Source organism: Salvia splendens, chromosome 19 (genome assembly GCF_004379255.2).
Source record: "Salvia splendens isolate huo1 chromosome 19, SspV2, whole genome shotgun sequence".
In the NCBI taxonomy this organism is placed as follows: Eukaryota; Viridiplantae; Streptophyta; class Magnoliopsida; order Lamiales; family Lamiaceae; genus Salvia; species Salvia splendens.
Window position 1 is genome coordinate 183,224 of NC_056050.1, and position 12,269 is coordinate 195,492.

A 12,269-nucleotide genomic window follows, 5' to 3' on the forward strand; every position below is an offset into this window, starting at 1 on the left:
CCCTAGGAGTTTCCAAGATATGGGAATTTGAAATAGAGATAAGTAACATAGGTGATGGATTGACATTTTTGGAGGCTGAATCTCGTGATATAAACACTAGGAAAAAGAAAGGTCCCCCAATCCAAAAAAAGTAGCACTCCATAGTTCTTCACGTGATGTGGGGTAGTATTTAGTGTATTTTTTATATTCGACTTATGAATGATCGATGGCCTCTCAAATTTCATTTCATAAATATTGTTGATCCAATTGAAATTTCACATTTCCGAATTATTTCGAATCAGTGTGGATTTATATTATCTAAAAAAATTGGATATTTGTATCGAGTCAGATTGAGCAATTCGATCCGAAATTTGAATTGGATATAGGTTTCAAACTCAACTACATATTAATAGCTAGAGTGAACTACAAAGACGGTCCCTGGATTATGAGTTTATCTCGCCCTTAGTACCTGGACTTTTAAAATATCTTCAGACAACCCTGGACTAAGCGTTTATCTCGAAAATGGTCATTTTTCACTGTTTTGGGTCGAAAATACCCTTTTGAGCATTTGAGCAATTTGGTCTTTTTACACTTTTAATATTTTAAATCTGATATTATTTCAAAGATGTACTAAATTTGATATTATTTCAAAATTATCATTCTTCTTCCCTTTTACTATCCTTCACTTTGTTTTTTTATTTCAATATTAGATTTAATTTTATAAAATTAAATTTTAAATTTCAATTTTTAAATATCAATAAATTTTTATTAATTATTAAAATTACTATTAAATAAAAAATTCATAGTTTTAATCAATATTTGATAGTGTCTAATATTTAATCAATAAGGTACGACGACGCCTTAGTTTTAATCAATATTTAATAGTTTTAATCATAAATAGATCATATAACACGATTTATTCTAAATAAATATGCATCTAATGTAAGACTAATATAATTTTCATTTATTAATTTGAAAACAATCAAAATTAACTAGAAAATTTAAACAAAAATTCTCCTATATCAAATTCTTAATCAACTTCATAATATTTAATCACAAGAATTATAACAACCGAAAGAAGCCTAAATAGAATAGCTCTTATTTTTCAATCATGATTAATTTGTACTTCTTCAATTCAGCTGAATATTATATTAAATAACAAAAATTAATAGTTTTAATAAATATTTATAGTGTCCATGAATTAATAGTTCTAATTAAAAATTTTTATTGATATTTAAAAATCAAAATTTAAAATTTAATTTTATAAAATTAAATATAATATTGAAATAAAGAAACAAAGTGAAGGATGGCAAAAGGGAAGAAGAATGATAGTAATTTTGAAATAATATTAGATTTAGTACATCACTGAAATAATATCAGATTTAAAATGTTATAAGTGTAAAAAGACCAAATTGCCCAAATGCTCAAAACAATGAAAAATGATCATTTTTGAGATAAACGCTTAGTCTAGGATTATCTGAAGATATTTTAAAATACAAAAACTAAGGGCGAGATAAACGCATAGTCCAAGGACTGTTTTTGTAGTTTACACTAATAGTTATATGTATGCAAATGTTCACTATAAAAATCCGGCCCATGTGAATCAAGTGATGGCCTAAGCCCAAATACCTACCTACCACCGTAACAAGAAAATATAAACTGAAATGCGTCGAGAGAATAAAAATAAAAAACTATTAATCCGGAAAAAGGGCTCACGATTCACGCGCGTAGCAATTTGGCAGCGAACAAGTGGAAACCCTAATCGGAACTGCCTGCGACGACGTTATCTGATCTGGGGAGAGAAGCAAAATCCATCTATGGCGGATGAGAGCGTGATCGCGCCTTCAGAAGCTAGCCCCGTAGCATCCGCCGGAGATGGCCACAAGAGGAAGCTCGAAGATTTTGACGCTCCTGAGGTTGTTACGGAGTCCGAGAACAGCTCGGATCGTGACGCGGTGAAGAACGGGTCGCAGGAGGAGGGTAATGGCGGTGTGGATGAATCTGAGACTAAACGGCCCCGTTTGGAGAGCAATGGGGATAATGTTGCCGAAGCTGATGAATCAGGTGGTTTTTGCTGATTGGTTTCTCTGTTGTGAGGTTCTGCTATTTTCTTCATTTTTCAGCTATGTAGGCTTGCGAGGTGTTAGTGCGTATGCGTATGCGTATGCGTATGCGTATGCGTATGCTTTTGATACACTGTCTAAGGTTACATTTCCTAATTCATTTACATGTTTTTTCTAAAAATATTACAGTGAAATTATTTACTGTTGAAACTATGACTACAATATGTTTACAACTATGTTTGATATAGGGGATGCTGAGCTTCTATCTTTCAAAAAAAGTTGAAATGGAGACTTTTCTAACTGTATTAGTTTAACTTCTTAGCAGTTCCACAAAACGGACACACGGAAGATGAACCTGAAGAGGAAGAGGATCCTGAGGAGGATCCTGAAGAGGATCCTGAAGAAGAGTCTGAGCTGCCTGAAATTGAGGATATTAACGGCCAGTCTATTGAGGCCCAAGAACTTGTTGAAGAGCCTCTTGCGACAGCCACTGAAGAAACAGCTCCGAATGACAATGAGAAAACTGACACTGGAAGTGTTGGAGAAGCAGGACAACCAAATGCAGAATCTGAAGAAGAACCATCCAGTCTTCCGAGAGAAAGGGATGTTCCAGTTGAGTCTGCTGACAGGCAGCCAGGTTCAGATACAATACTTTCGCGCAAAATGGAGGTTCCTAATGACAAGGTAAATAAATGGTGCAGTTTACTATTTATACTTTGTGTCTTGCATTGTCCCATCAGTTTCTAAGCCATAGCCTGCTCTCTATGTTTTTACATTGGCGTGGATACTTGTTCAGGGTGTTGATAAGTGTTTCTGTTTTACGGTTTGAGTGTTTGACCTTCTTTGATAAAAGAAATCTATCTCAATAAGTATTTAAACCATGAGAGCTAATTTGAACGTCTTGCACAGTTGCACCTCTATCTGATTTACTAGCGCATTCTGTCTCTCTCCCAGTGTGTATCAAATGGTATTTTTTTACCCTGGTATGTCTGCAAAATGTTGAAGACGATTCTGAAATTTGTCAAAAAAATAGTTGAGTTCTGTATAGCTGCAACTAATATATTGTAGAGGCCTCTAAAAAGTGCTTGCTTATTTTTGTTTTTCAGGTTGGAGTTCTTATAGGCAAGGCAGGAGATACAATCCGTTCCCTGCAGGATAATTCTGGTGCGAAAATTCAGATTGCGAGGGATGCTGATGCCGATCCACGAGCTGTATCTAGGCCTTTGGAACTAGTTGGAACCTTGGAAAGTATAAACCGGGCAGAAAGGTTGATAAAGGACGTGATTGCAGAGGTTGGGTTTTGTTGTACTTACTGTTTGATTTTCTTGAAATTATTTCTTGTATTCCTGGGCTCTAAGGCATGAATTTGGAACTGATTCTGTGCTGTTAGGCTGATGCTGGAGGGTCTCCCTCACTTGTTGCTCGAGGATTCAGCACTGTTCAGGCTGCCAGTGGTGGCGAGCAACTTGAAATTCAAGTCCCAATTGAAAAGGTTTGGTCTTGATGCTTATCTGCTACTATCTCTTTTTCTACATGCACACATACCTATGTGTGTGCATATGTTTTATATGTATGTACTATACTTGTGAAAATGAGTTACTAATCTATGTACTGCTACTTTAGGTCGGTTTAATCATTGGGAAGGGTGGAGAAACAATTAGAAACTTGCAAACAAGATCTGGAGCTCGCATTCAGGTAATAGATACTCCCTTTGTCCCACTCTAAGTGAATCATTTTCCTTTTGGGGATGTCCTACTCTAAATGACACATTTCTAAAAATAGAAACATCACTCTCTCTACTTTTTCCCTCTCTCTTACTTTATTCTCTCCACTTAGCTCACAAAACAACACTACATAAAATCCCGTGAACAGAAATGCTCCACTTAGAGTGGGACGGAGGAGTATTGTATAACTTTCGATAGTTTTGGTCCACTTGTTGTAGCCAAAAGTTTAAGTCTATTTTTGTCCGCAGCTAATACAACCAAATGGTGCTGAAGACCAATCTAGTGAGAAGATGGTCCGTGTGACCGGTAACAAGAAGCAGATTGAGACTGCAAGAGAAATGATTAAAGAAGTTATGAATCAGGTTTGTGTAGATGTTTCTTCTTCTTTTATGAGCTTTCATTTAGACTGGTGCATGTTGATTTCTCTCCTCTTAATGCCCGGCAGGAACTGTTATCTCTGAATAAGCATGTGGAATTACTAAGTGCCATTTTTGCATGTTGTGCTTGTTCTGAACTGGGTGACATAATGAACTTTTTTATGTATCTTTCTTTCACATATTTATGTTACTTTCTATGCAACTATGTTGTCTTGGTACAATATCGAACATTAGTATGTCTGCATAGTAAAATCTCTTCGGCATGGATTCTCTTTATTTTATTGTTGAATCTTTCAGCAATAATACTTTTGGCTGTGTGTACTACCTAGTTTTTTTATAATCCAATGTTAAGGCCTTCGTTGTAGAATGTAGTGTGATAGATAACTGGACATTCCTGGCTGCTTCCTATTTCCTTTAATATAGTTCTTCAGAGAATATTATAGTATTTGCTTTCTATTGCAGATTGACTTACTTTTATGGATGATAATTTAGTAAAACTATAATTGGTTGTGGGTTATATATGATGCCCACATGTTTCAGTCTTAACATATGCTTTGTAGAATCTGCTATGTTTGTTTGATCTAAATAAGCTTTGATGTCATGCCATTGATGTTAAATTAATTGGGCATCAAAGCAACCTGTAGATGGTTTCATTGGACCCACTTAGAGTGTAATTGTGAGGGTTTTGCATCTTAAACTGATGCAATTCAGAATAAGATTTCCGTTGCCATGATTTATCTGTCTTGAAGGTGCCAATTTTTCGAATTGGATGACTTAAAAAATGCAGATTTGGCTTTTTCTTTTCACTTCCAGTTCGCATTGCCTACTTGGTGTACCAATAACAACCACTATTCTCTTGCGTCACCAGAAGAGAGGTACCAAGCTTTAAACCTCGGCATTGCAGGATGTTTATAGTTGGTAAGATTGCTTTTAGACTTAGAGGCTGATAATAATACTACTAGTGAGGCTATATGGCATGCCTTATATCATATTTTTTGGACTTATTGGAAAACAATGCCTCACATAGTGAAATTGTCTTCGTGAAGTAGTTTGGATCTATACAATGAAATCAATTCCACTTGGTGTATTAGAGAACATGAAATCTGTCATTTTTATATGTGCTCAATGGGTTATTGGTAACTAGGCTAAATGTTTAGACTTATCATTCCACTTTGTGTTCATTTGTCAGTTTTTTTAAGCTCAAGATGAAATCTCTTTTGATTTTGTTCTTTAAATTGTTTGAGAATTCCTGCGAGTCTGTGACACAATTATAAATGAGTTCCCCAGCTAGAGTTGTTTACTTCTTTTTTTACTTTTTTTAAAGCTGACCTGTTTCTGAATTCTAAGTGAAGACTGGTTTGCTATTTTACTCAAGTTTTTAGTGAATACTGAATAGTGTGCTTGTCTACACATTCTAACCATTGTCAGAATTAGTTCTCTTGAAGGAAAAGCTTTCTTCTTCTTGTTAATTGTGAATCACATGGTTGGCTTCTTCAAGGCTCAGTAATTTCTGTAGTGAATTTATAAATCAGGTTATAAGATATTTGGGGACTTTGTACACCATAAACACAGATGGAAGATAAATGACTCCCGAGTTACATACTGCTGAAAAGGTTTAGATTGGATTTTCGTATATGACCACATATGTAATTGTTGCATCTTCACTATTTTCTGTTTTGTTATTATGATTGAGCTCTTGTGAATCCACAGTACTTTACGTTCATTGATTAATTATGTCACTTGTTTTTAATACTGTTTAAGCCTCTGACGCTGTTTAGCTTAAACATGTATTATGAGCAATTGCAGCTTGCATTTACGTTTTTCTGGGGTGATCTTCTGGGTTATGCTATCATTTTTTATACTACTTATTTATTCTTACTCAATTTCTATGCTTAGACTGTAAGACCATCACCTCTCTCTGGAGGATACAACCAGCAGGGATATTGTCCACGTGGGCCTATTGCTCAACAATGGGGACCAAGGGGCTCTCATCATGCCCATTTCTCTGGTTACGACTACCCACACAGAGGACAATATCCTTCTCAGAGTTCACAATATCCTCCTCCATCATATGGTAACTACGCTCCCCCACAGGCTCCAAGAGGCAACTTCGGTCCAAGCTGGGAGCAAAGACCTCCAGCATCTATGCATGGACCTCCTCCTCAGGTTGGTGCTATTTATATATTTTTGGCTGATGTCTTATATCTATTTGGTATCAGTACCTCCTGGACTATGACTTTTTTGGTGACCCTTCATTTACCAGGGAAATTACAATTACGGGCAGCAGCATGGCCCAGATTACACTCATTCAGCCCCTTACCCTCAAGCTCCTTCACAGCACTATGGACATGGGTATAATGAGGCTAAATATGATCATCCCGCTTCAGCACAACATTATGGCCACATGAACTCTCAGCCAACACCGTATGCTCCAGGTGGTGCACACTCAGGTTATGGTAATCAGGACCAGTACGGTAAGCCACCCATGTACGGACAAGCACCTCATTCTCAGCCCTATACTCAACCTAGGCCTAATCAACCTGGAGAAGTGCCTTACCAAGGTCCTGGTTCAGCCACTCAACTGTACGGTCAGAACATGCCGTCTCAGCAGTCTTACCACTACGGGTCAAATGCACCTATGCAACAAAGCTATCCTCCCTACGGGGGTACCACCGACGGATATGGCCATCCACCTGCCACAGCATCTGCTTCTGCATATCCTCCTCAAGGTGGTCAGCCTGGGTATGGTCAGCCTGGAGCTCAACAGCCACCTGCATATTCTCAATCAGCACCTGCAGCAACAGGTTACGGTTCGTACCCCACAGCTCAACCTGGTTATGCCGAGCAACCAACTGCCAATAATACAACATACGGGTACCAAGGCCCGACAGATCAGGCCTATGGTGCTGCTGCCCCAGCCACAGCTGCTTATCCCGCAACTGCTACTGGACAGTCTGGTTATGCTCAAACTCAGCCTACCTACGATCAGTCTGGTGGCTATGGAAATGTGCCTCCAGCAGCAGCTGCTTATGGAAAGAGTGCGTCACCCCAGGCTGCATATCAACAATATGATTCTAGTCAGATGTATGGTGCACATCGCTGAATTTTGGTTAGTGAAATCAGGATGAGAGCGAGGGGGGTACTTTGGAGTGTACTCGATAGCTGTAGTACTTGCTGACTTCCAAACAGTGCAATCCAGTACCAGTAATGGCCGTTGAGTCTATTTCCTATTTCAATTCATACTTTCGTGATTTTTATTGTGGCAATATATTTAAAGCATTTTTGTAACCGTCTTCCACCTGGAGAGTTTCTGTTAAGAACAGAATTGAAAGGAAAACAATTGTAGAAATTCTTTATTCAATCGGCAGTGCCGCCCAAGCCCCAGGCTTTTCCTTGATACAATATATATCCTTTTCAATCATAATCTCCTAAACTATTAATAGGGAAATAATCATAATAACCGACTTTCCCCCCCAACAGGCGCATCATAACCGCCCCTTATTCTATTTACAAGATACACACTCCTATTTACAAAATACACACTATTTACAATATTTATACTAATTACACAGCCCACGAATGTAGACTCAATCCCGATCCTCACGCTTCTTCCTCCTTTGATACACTATCAAGGGCTTTCCCTGGTTGTCACCCTTTCGCTTCATATCAATTCCATCCCCCTTAGAATCGACCTTGTCCTCAAGGTCAAAATCTGGAAATTGCCCCATAAAATGTTGCAAGTCGATCCAAGTAGCCCCATCTTCACCCTCACCTTTCCATTTCACCAATAGTTGCTCAACTTCACGTTCCCCCATTGGAATCACCCGCAATGCCAAGATTTGTTCTGGCTCGAGCATTGGCAAGACCGGCAGTTCTATAGATTCCGGAAATTCAGTTGTAACTTCATGATTTCCCACCACCTTCTTTAGTTGAGAGATATGAAACACCGGATGTACCTTGCTGCCTTCCGGAAGGCGCAGCTTGTATGCTCTGCTCCCAACCCGAGCAAGAATTTCGAAAGGCCCATAACACTTAGCCGACAGCTTATGATCCTTACCATCCCGCAACGAGGCTCGCCGAAACGGTCGGACCTTCAGAAACACCTTATCACCAATCATAAACTCTACGTCTCGACGGTGCTTGTTGGCCTGAATGCTCATCTCCTGCTGTGCTTGCATTAGATTTCCCCGAAGTCGCTGCAAAACTTCATCTCGGCTGGCCAAAGTTTCAACCACTGCCGGCATTTTACACTCCCCGGGCAGAAAACGGCGAAGAGTTGGAGCCGGCCGACCATATACCACCTCGAAGGGAGTCATTCGCGCCGCGGTTTGGTATGAAGTATTGTACCAAAATTCTGCCCATGCCAACCATCTCACCCATTGCTTGGGCTGCTCGCTAGTGAAACAACGGAGGTATGTCTCCAACACCCGATTCGTCACCTCCGTTTGACCATCCGTTTCAGGATGGTAGGCTGTAGAGAACTTGAGGCGAGTACCGGACTGCGCGAATAATTCTTTCCAAAAAACACTTATGAACATGGAATCACGATCGCTAACAATGGAGTTGGGAATTCCATGCAAGCGGACCACTTCTTTCATGAAGATTTCCGCCACCGAGCGAGCAGTGATCGGAGGCTTTAATGGTAAGAAATGAGCATACTTAGATAACCTATCAACCACCACCAATATCACAGAAAATCCTTTCGACTTAGGCAAGCATGTGATGAAATCCATAGAAATATCTTCCCAAATTTGTTGCGGAATAGGCAACGGCTGTAGCAACCCGGCTGGCGACATTGCCTCGTATTTCATCTTTTGACAAATCAAACATTTAGCAACATATTCTTTAACAGTACGGAACATACCTTTCCAATAAACGTTGGTTGCGATCCGTCGATATGTTCGCAATACTCCTGCGTGTCCCCCAGACGGGGTATCATGGAACTCATGAAGAAGTTCGGGAATCCATCGCGATGCTGCCGGTAGCGTGATGCGATCGTGAAAGAATAATTTCGTTCCCACCAACCGAAAACCCGGTCTACTGTCCGGCTGCCGCTGAATTGATTCGATGATGGCCTTGAGATACTCGTCACTCCGTTGCTCGCTCTCGATCCCCTCGAAGCCCAGCCACTCCGCCTTACTTAATGCTGACAACTCGGCATCACCGTCCCGTCGTGATAGAGCGTCCGCCGCAGCATTAGAAATTCCAGTTTTATACTCAATATCAAAGTCATATCCCATCAACTTAGCAATCCAAACTTGCTGCGCGGGAGTAACAATCTTCTGATATAGCAAATGCTTCAAGCTCCGGTGATCGGTTCGCACCACAAACTTCCTTCCCAGTAGATAAGGTCGCCAATGCTGAACGGCTAAAGCGAGGCCCATCATTTCCCGTTCATACGCCGATTTTGTCAAGGTACGATCAGCCAAAGATTTGCTGAAATAGGCAATCGGTCGACGCTCCTGCATTAGTACCGCCCCTATGCCCGTTCCGGAAGCATCGCATTCGATAACAAAGGGGCGATCAAATTGGGGCAATGCCAACACCGGTGCCTCCGTAAGAGCCCTCTTTAAGCGACAGAAGCCCTCTTCCGCTTTAACAGTCCACTCAAAGCCTTTGGGAGCGTCTTTCTTTAATAACATCGTTAATGGCCTCGCAATTAAGCCATACTCCCTGACAAAACGGCGGTAGTACCCAGTCAAACCCAAGAATCCTCGTACCTCGCGTATACTCGAAGGTCTCGGCCACTCTAGCACAGCCTTAATTTTATCCGGATCCATTGCTACTCCATCCTTCGAAATTATGTGACCCAAGTATTCGACTTGCCGACAACCAAATGTACACTTCTTGTGATTTGCCAAAAACTGATTTTCTTGTAAAATCCAAAGCACAGTTTCCAAGTGCACTCGATGCTGCTCCCACGAACGGCTGTAGATGAGTATGTCGTCGAAGAAAACTAACACAAACTTACGCAAATAGGGCCTGAACATGTCATTCATAGTGGATTGGAAAGTCGCCGGTGCATTCGTGAGGCCGAAGGGCATGACCAAGAATTCATAGTGACCACTGTGAGTTCGGAATGCGGTTTTGGGTACGTCCTCGGATGCAACTCGGATTTGGTGATATCCGGATCGAAGATCAATTTTGGAGAAAACGACCGCCCCAGCCAGCTCGTCAAGCATCTCTTGAATCACCGGAATGGGGTATTTATCCGGTACCGTCACCTTATTTAATTCTCGATAATCGACACAAAATCGCCAACTCCCGTCTTTCTTTTTAACCAACAATACTGGGCTTGAGAAGGCGCTCGAACTCGGTCTTATAATCCCTGCCAATAACATGTCCTTCACCAATCGTTCAATCTCGTCCTTCTGGTGACGCCCATAACGATACGGTCGCACAGAAACTGGCCGAGTACCATCTTCCAAGGTAATGCGATGGTCTGTCACTCGCTCAGGTGGTAAGGATTTCGGATCCCCAAATACTTCGTGAAATTGTTGCAGCACTTCTTGTACCCCTTCTTGCTCGTGTATTTCAGCGTCCCCCTTTTCTTCTAGTACTATCGCCCATACTTGTGCATCGCGAGAGTTGATTAATGATTTTAGTCCGATAGGTCCCCGGCACAATTGAGGATCGCCCCGCAGCTTGATGCAGCGACCTTCCTTTTCGAACTTCATTATCATTTTGTCGTAGTAGTGCTTCACCTCTCCCAAGGTCGAAAGCCATGTCATACCCAAGATCATATCTACACCACCTAGCGGAAACACAAAACAATCTAATAGGAACTGACATCCCGCCAATGTTACCTCAATTTTCCGGCATGCCCCATCCGCTTCTTGGCGTAAACCGTTTCCCAAGAGAACGCCGAATCGCTCCTCTCGATCGGGCTGTAGTTGCAGCCGGTCCACGAGTGCCCTTGATATAAAATTGTGGCTTGCTCCGCTATCTATAAGAACTATGATAGTGTGTTCTCCCAACTTTGCATGCAGGCGCATAGTCCGAGCGGTATCAATGCCCGCCATTGAATATAATGGCAACTCAACGTCTCCTTCGCCAGACTCTTCATGCTCCTCGTTCATCTCCTCAAGTCCCGTTGGCTGATAAAATTCATACTGCTGCAGGTCTATCTTCTCTCCTTCGGTGATCATTACTCGCAACTGTTTGAGGCTACACTCATGCCCCGGAGAATAAGGTTTTCGACACCGGAAGCACAGCCCTTTAGCCTTTAATTCCGCCAATTCTTGCGAAGAGATCCTCGTAAAACGAGGTCGTTGTGGATGCTGCATCGCTTCACTGGCCCTTGACATAGAAGATTTCTCACCCGGACGTGAGTTACTACTAGTGAAATTCTGACTTGGCCTTCCTATCGAGTCAGTCCAAGCCATTGAACCGCTTCGACTCCAGCCGCTTCTCCTTGGCGTCGAATTATTCCAATTCAAACTTGTACGTCCTCCCCCCTGGATTGCCAAATTATCTTCTACATCACGTGCTAATTCCATTGCCGATTCCAGTTCAGTCGGCCTGAATAGGCGTAGGAATCCTCGTATTGGATCCTTAAGACCCTTCATGAAGTAGCCGAGATAATGAGCGTCGGTTAAGCCCGGTACTTGACTTGAGAGTTGAACAAACAAATTGACGTAATCCTCGACTCCCTTAATTTGTTTAATATCAGCCAATCTCTCAAATGCGTCCCCTTGGAAACGAGTATCGAACCGAGAAACCAATGCTTCCGAAAATTCCTTCCATGTGAGGGAGGGCTTACGAGAACGCAGCCAAGTCATCCAATACAAAGCCGGTCCCTCCATTGCCACCACCGCCGCTGCAACTCGGAATTCCGTCGCAGTTCCGGTTATCTCGAACTGTTGGTTGGCACGGGCTAGCCAACCGATGGGGTCCATTCCGTCGAACGACGGCAATTGCAAACCCCCTTTGTTCTTCCCCTGGTCGGGTTTCTCGCCCGTGTCGCTACCTTCCTCTGATTTGTTACCATCGTCGTTGTTGGACCCTCCTCCGCCGGAGTGAGATTCCGACTTAGTTTTGACGGCGACCGATAATTCGGTGAGGGTAGCAGTAATTATCTCCAGACTTTCTTTCATCGCTCTCTGATCTTCTCGAATCCCTTGCTG

At 41.6% G+C, this 12,269-nt stretch overlaps 1 protein-coding gene across 1 annotated transcript; it reads left to right on the forward strand.

Annotated features, from left to right (window-relative positions):
• The first annotated feature begins 1,653 nt into the window (after positions 1-1,653).
• On the forward strand, positions 1,654-7,431 carry LOC121778655 (far upstream element-binding protein 1-like). Its single transcript, XM_042176041.1, has 8 exons — positions 1,654-2,043; positions 2,368-2,726; positions 3,149-3,334; positions 3,433-3,534; positions 3,666-3,737; positions 4,015-4,128; positions 6,040-6,309; positions 6,407-7,431. The coding sequence occupies exons 1-8, from the start codon at positions 1,797-1,799 to the stop codon at positions 7,244-7,246; spliced, it is 2,190 nt and encodes a 729-aa protein (XP_042031975.1). The 5' UTR covers positions 1,654-1,796; the 3' UTR covers positions 7,247-7,431.
• The last annotated feature ends 4,838 nt before the right edge of the window (positions 7,432-12,269 follow it).